This window comes from Grammomys surdaster, unplaced genomic scaffold (assembly GCF_004785775.1).
Source record: "Grammomys surdaster isolate TR1022 unplaced genomic scaffold, NIH_TR_1.0 124271, whole genome shotgun sequence".
In the NCBI taxonomy this organism is placed as follows: domain Eukaryota; kingdom Metazoa; phylum Chordata; class Mammalia; order Rodentia; family Muridae; genus Grammomys; species Grammomys surdaster.
In genome coordinates this window covers 329,184-344,825 of record NW_021619321.1, presented here as the reverse complement: position 1 = coordinate 344,825, position 15,642 = coordinate 329,184, and the positions used below count along the sequence as shown (strand labels likewise).

General features: G+C 37.8%; 1 protein-coding gene across 1 annotated transcript in view; it reads left to right on the top strand.

Moving 5' to 3' along the window:
• The first annotated feature begins 1,844 nt into the window (after positions 1 to 1,844).
• Positions 1,845 to 15,642, top strand: part of LOC114636487 (zinc finger protein 501-like) — a 55,420-nt gene continuing 41,622 nt past the window's right edge. The window contains exons 1-3 of the mRNA XM_028784559.1: positions 1,845 to 1,926; positions 3,582 to 3,619; positions 5,898 to 5,930. Coding sequence (XP_028640392.1) covers positions 1,845 to 1,926; positions 3,582 to 3,619; positions 5,898 to 5,930 — 153 coding nt within the window. The remainder of the gene's footprint in view (positions 1,927 to 3,581; positions 3,620 to 5,897; positions 5,931 to 15,642) is intronic.

Genomic DNA, 15,642 nt, shown 5'->3' with positions numbered 1-15,642 from the left:
TTAACTATAATTTTGAGTTTCTTTTGCAACATTAGAGTATAACCATTAATTTTGAGAAGCAAAACCAGAAGCAATGTAAACAATTTATTTTTCTAAAATCAACACCAAGTAGATTACCTTTATGTTAAAAAGTTTTGCTGCCAATTCTTACATATGAATGGATGAAGCAGCTTTTATTATCTCATTCAAGAGATACTGTTTTAAAATCTTATTTTTTATACATCTGGTTTCTGAATGACTCTAACCCTGAGTTAGTTTTACACCAACATTCTGTTACCAAAGTTGTAAATTTCTAATCACACCCAACAATTTAAGCCAATAATCTATAACCAAGACATGTAGAACATTTTTATACTTTTAAAACCAATCAGAAACAATAATGAAGTGGCTATGCATCTTATATACTTAGACCAAACAAATTTTGTTGCCTTTTCTAGCTGTAATTTCAAGAGAAAAGCACCTTGTCACAGAGATTTTTCTAGGACAAAACAACTCTTAGCTTCCTTATAAAACCCAAAAAGCTACTGGTCTCTTTTAAAAGCAGCTTATGCCATCCTCAATTCCTGGAAAGGCTTTTACAGCTCAGCTCAACTCTTAGCTACAGGTGTAGGGTAGCTTATCAGCCTCTGCTGTGTATATTAAGACTGTGTATATTAAAACAAAGTTAAACTAGCCCAAGAGTTGGATATGTAACCGTTTTTGTCTTTTGAACATGCAACATAGAACATACATTTAGACAACGAAACAAAAAACAAACAATTGACACATGAGGACATTGGCTTGCCAAGGACAGACAACAAAGAAGGACATCTAAGAGCTAAATAAAGAGAAATTCAGGACTTCTCCCGAATTTCTTTCTTTTTCTAGATGAGCTCTGAAATAGCCTTTTCATTCCTTTTTGCTGACACAGCTCAGAGAGAGGACAACTGTTTTTCTAAAACCCTTTCTCTCTCTTTCATAGTCAAGATGTAACTTTCTTGAGAAGCATCATACCATAAAGCTTTCCATTCCATAAACTGTCCCATATTAGGGAGAGCAGCTTTTACTGTATTTTGCCAATCATTCAGAGTCATTGCCATAGTGGCAAATCTCTCAAGCTGCATAACTGTAAAATTAGCATCAACTCCATATTTGTTAACCGATTCAGCAAGTTCTTTGATAGAGGCATACTCTACAGGTCCGTGGACACGGCCTCCCCCCACCCCGAGTCCTCAAATACTGGAAAGGCTTGTAACATCTTTCTTTTGTCTTCCTTTGAAAGGAAGGAGTGTGAGCAGTGCTTGTCCGCATAAGGCGGAAGTGCGCCGGGACATTAGGTTGGGAGGGCGTGACAGGCCGAGAGGCCATGCGGCTCCTATCTATCTCCCGTTTTCCTTTGCTGTTGATTTCGCAGAGGCAACCACTCATCTGGCTGGTATCTTTCCTCCTCATAGCAGACTGTCTCTTCGTCCAAATCCTCCCATTCAGAGGAAGTTAGCTCCTCCGTCTCAGAGCCATCAAGCCCCAAAACCTCTGGCTCCTTTACCAGATAAAGAGATTTTAGTTTGGAGGCTTCTCTTTCCTTCGTGTTCAACTCACCCAAGGGCGTACTTTCCCTTATCTCTCGCTTCCATGGACTGAGCATCTTGGGAAGGGTCTGTTTACTTAGGCTTGCCTTCTGAGTTCCCTTTTGTTTCTGAACTCCTAAGCACTTCTCTCGCTCTGTTTCTGACACGCTGCCCTGTAATTCGTCTAGCATTCCCTCGCCCGCTGCTACAGTCGAGCGGCTTTTCTCATCCTGCAAAACCAGAAGGAAGAGAACAGGAACCACCTGGGGAGGGAGACGAAATAGATCAAGGCCAAACATGCCTCTCAGAGCTTTACCTTGCCCTGAGGTTCTGAATCCACTCCGCGAGAGGAGGGTCTCCTCAAGCTGCACCTGCATTGGTGAATTTCCCGGGATTTGGCACCAGCTGTGACCTGCGTGTAATTGTCTCTCCAGCAAGAACGCACGCGGGCACCAGGATCCTTCCGCAACAAACGTTTATTCCAATGTAAAGGAGGAAAGACCCCGAGCCCAGAAGAGGCACTGTTTATATACCCTTGGAGCGGTGTGTTCACTTCTGATTGGCTGCTTACTCGTTACCCGCCAAAACGCCCCAGGCTAGGCTGTGACTTTGGCACGCTTTTACCATAGCACATGCGTGGTTTACTTGTTTACTTGGAGGAGCACCGGATGCCAGTGCCATCTTGTAATGGCGAATGCTATCAGCACAAGCCGCGGCTTTCCACAGGCTTTCAAGAAAATAAAAACAAAACCAATAAAAATCATGAACAATAAAAGAATATTCAGAGGAGTCACCATCCCTAACCTCAAGCTGTACTATAGAGCAAGAGTGATAAAAAAAACTGCTTGGTATTTTACAAAAATAGAATGTTGATCAATAGACTCAAATTAAGACAGAGAAAAAACCTGCACACCTATAAGCACTTAATATTTTATAAAGAAGACAGATCCATACAACAGAAAACAGAAGGTATCTTCAATATATCATGCTGAACTAACTGGATACTTGCATGTAGAAGAATGAAAATAAATTTATATTTATGACCCTGCAAAATACTCAAGTCCAAGTGCATCAAGCATGTCAACATAATTTCTGATAAACCAACTCTCATAAAAGATTAAGAGAGAAATATGCTTGAATACATTGTTAGAGAGGACAATTTGCTGCACAGAACACAGAAAGCTCAGGCTCGAAGATCAACAAGTGATAAATGCGACCTCATGAACTGCAAAGCTTCTCTAAGGGAAAGGACACTATCAATAAAACAAAATGTCAGGCTAAAGATCAGGAAAGAATCTTCACCAACCTTACATCTGACAGAGAGGTAATATTCAATATTTATAAGAGCTCAAGATGTTAATCTCCAATAACCCAAATAAGTCAAGTAAATAATGAGTCAGAGAGCTAAACAGAGAATTCTCAAAGAAAAATTTTAGTCATCAGAAAAATGCAAATCAGACCAACTCTGAAGTTCCCTCTTACACCCACCCGTCAGAATGTATAACATCAAAAATTTAACAGATAGCACATACTGGTGAAGTTTTAGAGCAACAGCAACACTCCAAATTTGCTGGTGTTAGTGTTAACAAGTACAATCACTGAGAAAATCAATTTGGACTTTTCTCAAAAAACTAGGAATAGTTTTACCACAAAAATATACCCAAAAGATGCTCCAGAATCCCACAAGGATACTTGCTCAAGTATGTTCGTAGCAACTGTATTTATGAAGTCCAGTAATTAGAAATAACCTAGATGTCCCTCAACTGAATAATGGATAAAGAAAATGTTTTGAGGCTGACTTTCTTTGGCAAGTGAGTGCTTTGGCTTTGACTCTACCAAAGTGTCACTTTAAATTGGTTGTGTGGTGTTTGTGTGGGCTGTGGTATATTTGTATGTATGTATGTATGTATGTATGTATGTATGTATGTATGTATTGAAGTGTGTGTGTCTGATGAGTGTGTGTGTGTGATAGGGTGTGTGTTCACTTGTGCTAGTGTGCTTATGTGTATATTTGTGCACACTGTTGTTTTTTAGTTTGTAAAGTGCTGGGAATCAATGTTAAGGACAAAGATGTGAGTCAGTGTCTACAACTGAGTTCTTGCCCAATCATGTACCTTTTATCTGTTTCACAATATTCAGTGTTTGTTTAAATAAAGAAGCATAAATGGTAAAAAAAAATAAATTGTGGAAGAAAAATAGTAAAGATAAAGATGGAAGATGCTTATTCAGAGAAAAGCTTACAGTAAACCCAAATTAGGACATTTAGATTTCTTGGAAATAACATCACAGCAGATACAAGAGGTAAGGGAGAACAAAACAGTTTTTACTGAAACATTCTGTACCTTAGGAAAAAAAGTAAATCTGGCCATAGTCACTGCTAACAAAGCAGTGACCTCTAATGTCACCTCACTGTGAAAGAACCCTTTTCTTCTCCCACCAGTAGGACTTGCAATTTCTCATGTTCCTTTATGAAACAGACCTTCCCCAATTAAAAATCTGAGACATTACACTGCCCTCTTTTCTGATTGTGAAGAATAACTGTAAGTACGTGGTATGTTTGTATGTATGTTGATGTGTGTTTGTGTATGTGTGTGTGTGTGATGTGTGTGTGTGCATGTGTGCACATGCATATGTGTATGTGTGTGCACACTAGTGATATTTACCTCTTTACAGTGCTAGGAATCAATCATAAGGACAAACACCCGAGTCAATGTCTAGAATTGTGGTCTTTTCCAAAGATATACATGTCAACATTTTGTTCCAGTTTCCCGAGAAATTTGGTGTCAAATAATTCTTAAGAGTTTGTTTTATAAAATGTACCTTTTATGTGTTTCACAAAATTCTGTGTTTGTTTAAATAGAGAAGAATAAATTAAAAAAATAAATTATGGAAGAAAATAGTGAAGATACAGTTGGGAGATGCTTGGTCAGCTAAAAGCTTACAGTAAGCCCAAATTAGAACATTTAGATTTCTTGGAAATAACATCACAGCAGATACAAAACAAAAAAAAAACAAAAAAAATCCTCTTCTCCCACCAACAGGTCTTGTAATTTCCCACTTCATGTCTGCCCGAGACTGAGCCCATTAACCTCTTGTTAACATGTATGTAAAGTAAGGAAAGGTTTAGGAGGACTTATGTTTTTACAGAGATTCTACATAGTTTAGTTGCTGGAGGAATGGGAATACCTTGCACCCTTGCATCTACAAGCAGACATAACTGAAATTGGCACTTTAACCATCTTTCTATTGCCCATACTCCAATTAATAATAACTCTCCATATTCCTGAAAGTAACACTAATATACTCATTGATACAAAGCTAGACATGAGTGGAGTAATTTCCTTGATCTGTCATTGTTCTCAAGAAATGTTCATGCCTCTGCAGGATACAGATTTCTACTTTATTTTGTCTATGCATAATAGAAGAAAACCAGTACCCAGTAAGAAGTAAGTGGCTCCAGTGCCTCAGTTTTTGGGGAACGGAAGAGCAGGAATGTGGGAGTTGTTGGGTGAGTGGGGAATACTATCATAGAAGCAGAGGAGGGGGAATGGGATATGGGGTTTCAAGGATTGGGGATACCAGGCAAGGGGATAACATTTGAAATATGAATAAAGAAAATATCAATCTTGCCAAATAAAGAGAAAAAAAGAATTGAATGGCTCTTTCAAACATCAGAACCATAAAAGAAAATTGAAACAATCTTACCAAGATTGGAGTAATTAGCTAGAATGAGGAAATTCAGAATTCGTGAAATTATGAGACAAAATTTTCTGAAAAATTACTACTAGTAAAATACTTACAGCTAGGCAGGGACTTTTTATTGATTAAGTCATTTATTTAATTAACATTCAAATTGTAGCTTTCCATCCATTCCCTCCTTCCAATGTCTCCTTCTCCCCTTCCCTCTCTGCTCAACCACTTTCTCCCCTTATATGTGAAACAGGACAGAACTCTATTAATATTAATCAGCCTTTATATACCAAGTTCTAGCAAGACTCTGCATATATCTTTTATTGAAGTCAGAAAAGACAGTCCAGTTAGGGGAAAGGAATTTAAAGGAACACAATGCAGTCAAAATACCAAATGTTACCTCTCTAAGAGTCCCACATGCAGAGCGAGATGCACAACTGTTGTATGAACACAGAGGACCTAGATCCATGCCATGCATGCTCTGTGGTTGGTAGTTGAGTCTCTATGAGCAACTATGGGCCCAGGTTATTTGATTCTTTGGGATTTCTTGTAGTGTCATTGATCACTCTGGCTCCTTCAGTCTTTCCTCCTTCTCATGTACAGTAGTTCCCAAGCACTGATTAATGTTTTTCTGTGCTTTTCTGCATTACTTTCTTTTAGTTGCTTGGCAAATCCTCACCTTTGTTTGTTTTGGTAAGTTCCTGTCCATAAGTATAGCAGAATATCTTTAATGGCATCAGGGGTGGTCACCCTCTCACTATGTGGGCATCAAGCCAGGCAAGTCATTGGTTAGTTTTTCCTTCAAATTGTCCATCTTTTACCCCTGTACATTTTGTAGGGAAAGGCCAAACATACTCTGTCTTGGAGTCCATCTCCATTTTCAAAGAAAAAGAGCCTGAGAACTTGATCTGAAGGTGAACCCAACTGCACCCATGTTCCAGCAAGCATCAATCAGCTTTACTCTGGGCCATAGCCTAGAGTTACCCTCTAGCTACTCCCTAGCAGCAACCAATCAGGATAAGTCTGATACTTCCAGATATACTTTCAGACTTTTTGTTATTGTTCTTGTTTTTACTTCAGAGCACCCACAGATTGCCTTATGATTCTCATTTAATTAAATGTTTGCCAGTCTGGAAACATCCTTGTTTGCTTACCATTTCCTATATAAATCTTATCCTGATGAGGGCTGGGGGCTTAACTTTCCTCTCTTGCTATGGCATGTGGGCCCAAAGTCAAGCTTGAATATGGTCCCTACTTAGATTGCATCAGAATTGGCTCCCTGCTGTTCTTTTGAGGTTCAAAAATCTTCTGTAATGGACACAGCACTATGAAAGACAAGTTGTGGGACTAAGATTTTGAGGTTGGGTTAATTTTCCAATTCCTCCACTGGAACACTTGCGTGGTTATAGGAGATGGCCAGTTTAGGCTGCATACTGCTTATTGCTCAGAGACTTATCTAGAATCAGCCTTATAGAGTTCTTGGAATTTCAACTGTACTAAGATTATAGATCTTCACAGAGATGCCACCCCTGTTGGGTTGTAGTGTTTGTGAGTGGAGTGGGGCTGAATTGTGGGTTGCAGTTGTGGCCCTTGCCAAGGGGATATGGCTGCTGTTTAGAGAGACAGAGGCACGGGAATTTGTGTTCTCTCCACATCACTGTCAGGCAGAATTGGCGATGTGTGAATCCATGGGACTCAGCTGCTGGTATGGAGAACACAGTCTTAGTTCCTGAGGGGAGAGGGAGAAGCACTGGCTGCACCTGCAGGGATGAGAGTCTTGGTTCAAGGCAATCGCTTAGCTGAGTTACAGCTGGCCTGGCTTGCCTACTTGAGCAGCTGGGCCTCAATGGTTAGAATGTAGAGAGGTTGTCAGCTGGAGATTAGGCAGTTGGGCAGCTTTTTTCCTCACTGATTACCAAGGATGTGAGATAGTTTATGATCTTAAAATGTTTCTTGTCATGGTGGAAAATGGATAAAATTATTCCCTGGTATTTTCAAGTTAGGCCTAACATAAAATACCTTTTGTAAGGAGGAGGGTCTGGGAAAGAATGCTTAATTGGCTGCACTCTCTGGCCTTTAGGTATCTTATTAATATGGAGATCTATCTTGAGGCTCCTTGGCCTGTTGTCATGCTCTCTACCTGTGGAGAGACTATTGGGGGTGTTGTCCTATATGCCTGAAAGGCTCTGAGAGATGGAGGTCTTTACCTTGTTTCAGGAGCCAAAAGTCTGGGAGCATGGCAAAATGCATGCTGTTCCTTGCAGGGAAACCTGTGGGGCCACTAACCTACTGGATCTCTGGGCATCTCTAGCCAGTGCTTGACTAGAAACCATGCTGTCCTTTCACAGTCCTAAAACCCCTAATGAAGCTGATTCTCTAAGTACTAACTTGCTCCACCCTCCCCTAACCTCCTTCCCCATTTCCATTCTGACCACCCTCTCTAAGCTAGTTTTCTCCCTCCATCCATCCACCTCCTTCCCCATATCTAATCTATGTCTCCCCTTTTAGTGAGAAGCAAGCATCCTGACTTAGGCCTTCTCTTGATATCCACCTGTGTCGGTGTTGTGGATGGGTTGTTTATATTTTGATGCTGATTCTGCTTTCAGATGGCCTGCAAAGAAGGAATGATTCAAGTACTCAGGTGACACATCTTGTGAACCATTCCCCAATGAAAAAAGAAGGTGATCACTGGGAGAGTAGGTGGGACATCCAGGTTGGATAAGGGAAGACAGGAAGCAAGAGAGAGAGAGAGAGAGAGAGGGTCCTTTTCAAACAGAACAGAAATAGGGCATGATGTAGCTACAAGTGTCTCCCAGGCTTATGACAGGATTTGCCACCAGAGGAATTAGAATTAATATGGCTTGCAAGATTAGCATTCTACTTGTTGCACCCAGAGATAGAATTACCATTGTGTGGTGGTTTTCTTCTTGTGGAGGAGAACTGAGTTCAAGAGAGAAAGGCAGCAAAGTGTGGGTTTGCCAGATGTGCACCAAAAAGGCCATAGGGGTTTTGAACCACCAGGCTAATGTGGTGGTGCCAGACCAGAGGGAACTTAATGAGTCTGGTGGAGAGATTGTGGGGTTCTTGTGCCATATGGCCCACTAGTGCTAGACATACTGTGGGAACTGGAACTGTTGATCATTTTTAATACTTCTCACAACAGGGTCGAATTTCAGAGTTGATGTAGTCTGCATTTCCTTGATGACTAAGGACTTTAGTCATTTCTTTAAGTGCTTCTTGGCCATTAGAGAGTCAACTTTTGAGTAATCTGTGTAGCTCTGTTTCATTTTTTCATTGGGCTATTTTGGTTGCTGATGTCTAGCTTATTGAGTTCTTTATATATTTTAGATATTAGTCCTCTGTCAGATGGAAGTTGGTACGTATAATTTCTAAATCTTAGGCTACCATTTTGTGATAATAGTGTCTTTTGCTTTACAGAGTTTTGCAGTTTCATATGGTCCCATTCATCAATTGTTGATCTTAGAAACTGAGTCATTGGTATCCTGTGCAGGAAATTGGTTCCAATAACAATGTCTTCAAGGCTATTCTCCATTTTCTTTTCTATGAGATTTATCATATCCAGTTTGATGTTAAAGTCCTTGATCTACATGAACTTGAGTTTTGTGCAGTGTGATGAATATGGATCTCTTTGCAGTCTTCTACACATAGATATCCAGTTAGACCATGTCCATTTGTTGAAGCAGCTTTCTATTTTCCATTGTACAGTTTTGGCTTCTTTATCAAAAATCAATTGTCCATAGATAGATCTGTGAGTTTACTTGTGGATCTTTATGTGATTCCATTAATCAACCTCTCTGTTTCTGAATGAATACCAACAGATTTTATTTTTGTTTCATTTTGGTACAGCATGTATTAAGGGATGGTGATGCATGCAAATTTTTATTTAGTGTTCAGGACTGTTTTGGCTATTGTGGTAGGTATTTTTCTTTTTGCATATTAAAATCCACATTGCTATAAAAATTATTTTGGAATTATGATGGAGACAGCAATGAATCTGTAGATTACATGTGGTAAGATCGCCATTTTTACTATACTAATCCTGCTGCCAAGCCATCCAATCATACCTTTTTCAATTTCTTTGTTTTGGGATTTGAAGTTTGTATAATTCAGATTTTTAACTTGCTTGGTTAATATACATATATATATATATATATATATATATATATATATATATATGGAGAGAGAGAGAGAGAGAGAGAGAGGGCTATTGATTTCTTTTTCTTAATTTTGTATCAACACCTTTACTGAAGCTGTTTATCAGCTTTATGAGTTCTCTGATGGATTTTTTGTAGTTGCTTATATATACTATCATATTGTGTGTGAATAGTGATTTTTCCACTTCTTAATTTCAGATTTATATACTGTTGATCTCTTTAGTTGTTTTATTGTTCTGACTAGTATTTGAGGTACTATATTGAATAGATAGGAAGAGAGCTGCCAGCATTGTCTTGTCCCTGATTTTGAAGGGACTCTTTAAGAGTCTCTCCATTTAGCTTGATTTTGGCTGTGCTTGCTTTTCATCAATTTGATTATGTTTATGTATGTGTGTTGTATCTGTGACCTCTCTAATACTTTTTAACATACAGGATTGTTGGACTGTCAAAGAATATTCTGCATCTGATGAAGTGATCTTGTCGTTTTTTTCTTTAAATTTGTTTATATGGTGAATTATGTTGAAGGGGTTTCATATTTTCAACAATTCCTGCAGTGCTGGGACTTCTCAGGGCTGTTCACCTTGCTTCAGAGGATTTAGCAAGCAAAGAATGTGGGTGGGTAAACGGAAGCTTGCAAGCATGGCATGGTTCAGGCTCAGCAACTGAGATGAAGTTGGGCAGAGATGTGGCTAGAGAATGGAGGTCCCTCTGGGATAGCAGGCTGCTCTGGACAACTTAGCCTGTCCACAGGACTTACTTAGAAACACAGATGTTATTTTGTAATGAGAATTATCTCTAGAAAACTTAAATTTATTAATAATTATAAGCATTCTAATCCCTACCATGCCTTAGCCTGAGTGCTTATGAAGAAATTTTTATGCGTTGAGGATTATCTAAACCCTGACTTTCCCTTCATATTGTACATTCTTAGTTAAAGCTCTGAACTATATCTGGTATAATAACTTCATTGGTGAAGTTCTTATCTATCAATTATGAGGACCTGAATTTGATGATACAAAACCCATCTGCGAAAACAAAGCCTGTGGATAAAATATGTCTCCAGAGTTTACAGTTCTTGATATCCTTGTACAAATCCAGACTTTGATACCTAGCACACAGGTCAGGTGGCTCAAAACTATCTATAACTGCATTTTAAGGGAAACTGGATACCTTCTTTTTACCTTACCTAAAAACAACCTACATGCATGTAAATTAAAAAATATTTTAAAGTCAGGTGTATTGGTATAATTTTGCAACCCAGAGGTGGGGTAATTTTTGAATGCATGTCTCAGGGTTCATTCTAGCATAATTGGTTTGCTCTGTGTGAGAAGTGAGACCCTGCCTCGAGGAGAAAGTAGATGCACCTGAGAAACATTACCTCTGGTAGTCATTGACAAATATGTATGTATGGCACACACACACACACACACACACATGTTTATAATCACTCACTTTTTTTTATGGGGTGGTTTGGCTGACATATGCAGCCTTGGTATTTTTCATCAGATAAATTCTAACAGTTGTCGAAATGATTGCCCTTCTGATTGTTGACTTGATATTTTTCATAGCTATTGTACAGGTGACATTTTGATCTTCATTAAAGTGCCCTCTGTTCAGTTGACCAAAATTCAAAGCCAGTGCTGAAGCTTTTGCAGACTTCCAAAAAAGATTTCCAAAGTTATCATGAATAGTAAAATATTGAGCTTTCCAGGTTGTTATTTGTCATTATTTGAGAGAAGCCTAGCAGGGCTGTTTAAGAAGGAAAATATTTCCACAGCAGAACTGAAGGGTGTATGTGCCTGGCATTTTCTTTTTCATTAAGATGTGTGGTGGATGTGTCATTCTGCGCCACCTGAAACTGAAAATTAAAAAAAAAAGTTAAAAAAATTGCTTGCAGTAATGGCACAATATAATTTACAACTATAAGATAAAATGTTAGAAATATAAAAAACAATTAAAGTTCATCTAGTACTATGAACTGACCACAAAGAATATATGACAAAATGATGAAGATTTAACAGCCAAAGCTAAATTATCATTATGCAAAAATAAGAAAAGATTTGATTCAAATGTAAGACTTAATAATGATGTTTGGATATATAAACATTTATCATATTTATGAACCATGGTTGTTGCTTTAATCCACATTTAACAAAGAAGATGAATGTGTTTTACAGTTCAGTGGATGTGAAAAACAATCCATGTGTTTCTTCTTATCATATAAGTTTTATTGTTTATATATGCATAATTATGTTGAGGTACATGATGATATTTCTCTACATGTTCAAACTGTGTAATTAAGTAATTGCCTTTCTATTATTTGATTCAAGAAGAGATTTGAAAGGTTGTGAAAAGATTTAAAGAGAAATAAAATGATTTATAATTTATATTCTACTTATACCTTCTTACTTCCAATAAACCACAGTTCCAATATTATAACCTGCATTTACAAATAGGATTAGTTTATAGTCTGTACATCCTGTCCACGTACCTAATCAAAGATTATAAAGTTATTGTGCTTCTGAATTGGGGCTGACCTTGAATTTCACTCTGAAGCATTATTTTAAACCTGTGATAAGCCACTAAGAATGTGAAGTCCCTCAAAGGTAGGGTGCAGACATAATTCATCATTTCAGCAAACATAATTCACAGTTCTAGAAAAAAAATAAAGCACAGTTAATTAAATCTACAAGTTAAAGAGACAATCATGACCAAAGTGACATATGGTCAGCTTACCTAATACAACATATATTAATTATATACATAGATAGGTTCGTTGTCACATGTTTGGGAAGCACAACATATATTCTCATATTCAATACCACTTTGATTTTCCTCTTCACTCTTTTTCTCTAGTTTCCTTCCACCTTCATAAGTTCAGTAGCTCACCTTCTAAACTTACATCTGTCTAAACACACACACACACACACAAACACACACACACACACAGACAAACACCCATACACACAAACCCATACACACAGTCCACAAACGGCAGTAAGCATGGGATCATTGTATTTGTGACATTGATTAATTCATTGACCAGGATTATTTCCAGATCTGCCCATTTTCCTCAAATACTTATAACAAGGATACTGTGTTCATGATTTAGCTGTCAGAGAGGCTGCTCCAACTCATTGAAAACATTTTCGTGTGTTAAGATTTAAACAATGTTCCTGAAATGAGAGCATAATATACAGACACTGGCATAGACAACAGGAGTGAGGTCAAATGTCTTTAATGTCCAACGTAGTCAGTCCTCTTAACTGTGGAGCCATATCTACAGCTGCTAAATTTCACTTTGTAAAAGCACCTGATTTCACAGCTCTTTACAAACTCTACACACCAAAGTTGCTATTGTAAAGTTGGGCAAAGTAGTAGTGTCAAGCACCAATACATGTACACATTATAAAGACATCATGTGGTGTATGGGTTTGGATGAGAAAAAGCTGTCAATCATAAAAAAGACATATTTTCTAACATGAATAAGTTATTATAAGTTACTTTAAATATATACATATACTTAAACAATACCAAGAATATATAAAACCTTGGAAATTCCATGAAGTTGTAGAAAGTTGAAAATTTCAGCTAATGCTAAGTTTCCTAAGATAGTTAAAAATTTCATACTTCCAGGTAATTTATTTGGAACGGATACTTTTCTTGGATATTTTTCTTTTCAAATACTGTATTTTTGTGATTGTAGAGGTATATACACTTGTACATGTAAGAAGTAACAGGAAACCTTGGCTATTATTTCTCAGTCACTATCCAAGTTGGGGTAAATTTGCTTGAATATTTATTTATTTGTTTTTTTTTTTACTTAATTATGTAATTTGGTATTTTTTATTTACTTGTGTTGAGAATAAAATAACCATGAATAGTGGAAAATCTGAAGATGAAAAACTGAAAAAAGATAGCAGGAGCAACAGAATAGGACAGTTGGAAGAATGAATCTCAGACAGAGAAGATACTACAGAAGACTTTGGCACATTTATGAAAAAAAAATGCAATGTTCCTAACTGAAAACATCCAGGGAATTTGGAAAACAATGAAAAGACCTAACCTAGGAATAATAGAAGTAGAAGTATGTAAAATTTCCCATTTCAAAAGCCAGAAAACATCTTCATCAAAATCATACAGGAATGCTTCATAAACTAAAGAAAGTTATGGCCATAAACGTAATAGAGGCCTACAAAACACCAAGTTGAGTGGAAAAGAAAAGTAACTCCTCAACCATATATTAGCTAAAACACTAAATGCACAGATCAAACAACAAAGAATATTTAAAACTGCCAAGGAAAAGAGCCAAGTGACATATAAAGGCAGACCTGCTAGGTTTATGTCATACTTCTCAAGAGAGATGCTAAAAGCTAGAAGCCAGATATCAGGCAGACCCAGAGAGACCACTATTACCACTCCAACCTAATCTACTCAACACAATTCTCAATCACCATATATGGAAAAACCAGGATATTCCATGAAAAAAACTATATTTAAACAAAATCTTTATAGTAAGCCATCACAACAGTAGATACTAGAAGCAAAGAAACAAACATAAACAGAATAATTACACCCAGGAAATTAATCATTGCACAACAAAACCAAAATAAGAGAACCACACATACTTCTGGTTCACAACTGTATCTGGGAGCAGGTGCTGTGCTCCAGCATCCCCACACCACCTCACACACACATAGAGGCAGGTTTACTGCTCAAGAGTTCTGACACTACCAGGCTTGCAGTTGAAACCACCACTTCCCCAGTCACTGCCCTAACTGGGATGTCCTGGCTCAGAGGACATAAGACCTTCTGAAGCTGCTAGAGATGTATCTATCAGATCACCATGGACTAAGGCTGTTCATCAATAACAACAAAAACAACAGAAATTCTAGACTCTCATGGAAGCTAAACAACTCTTCTCAATGATAAGTTGGTCAGGGAACAAAAGAAAGAAAGAAATTAAATACTTTCTAGCATGCATGCTGGCACAGCATACCAAAACTTATGGGACACAAATACAGGAGTGCTAAGAGGAAAATTCAGAGCTATGAGTTCCTACATGAAGGAAAAAAAAAAGAGTTCTTACACTATCAGATTGATACCACATCAGAACGTTCTAGAAATTAAAAAAAAAAAGAAGAAAATATTTCCAAGAGTAGTAGACACCCTGAAATAATCAAACTCAGGGCTGAAAACAACAAATGAGAAACAAGGAGAACTATACAAAGAATTAAAATAACTAGGAGCTGATTATTTGAGAAAATCAACAAGACAGATAAACCCTTAGCCAAACTAACTAAAGGACATAGAGTAAGTATCCAAATTAACAAAATCTGAAATTAAAAGGGAGACATAACAACACAAACTAAGGCAATTACCTTATACTACAACAATGGAAGAAGAGGCACTTGGTCCTCTGGAGGCTTGATATCCAGAAAAGGTGGATATCATAGGGGTGAGACAAGAGTGTGTGGCAGCCTGGGAGAAAACCCTCTTAGCTTGCATAAATTTATTGAGTCTTTTTGAATGGATGCTCTAAGGTAAATTGGTCTGAAGTTCTCTTTCTTTTTTGAGTCCTTGTGTAGTTTGGGTATAAGCATATTTTTTCTTCCCAGAATGAATTGGATACTATCCTCAGAGTCTAGCTTTCTCTATGTTCCTGTGATTCGGTGATTCTGTGATCCTGAGATCCTGTGTGTGTCAGAGCTACAAGGAGTCAAGCTGCCTCTGAGATCCTGAAATACTGGTGTGACCAAGCTCCTGATTTTCTGTGATCCTGATTATGTTAGGTCACCTAAGAAGAGCTTCTTCTGGGTGTTGTGGGACTGGGTGTGGAAATCATCCCCAAGGTCTGTTAAGACATTGGCTCAGACTGGAAGTAACCCATGCCTCTGGTCTAATGGGTCTTCCTATGTCACTGTATTCTGCTGGTCCCTGTCACTCCTGGTTTTGATGTTGCTGCAGATGTTGTGGCCTCCTCACCTATCATCTTGGGCATGTCAGTGTCCTAAAGTTCCTTTTAAATACTGTATTCGTTAGTACTCTTATCCAGGGAAGCTTTAGACACAGAGGTCCAAAGCATCATATTGATTCTGCAATCTTCTTTCTAAGGAGCTCATCCATTAACAAAGACTCTCGTTCATAGAATTATTATTTGATTAAATAATCTGTTAATTAATAGTTTACTTCAAATATGTTTAATTTTTAGTGAAAACAGCCAAAAAAAA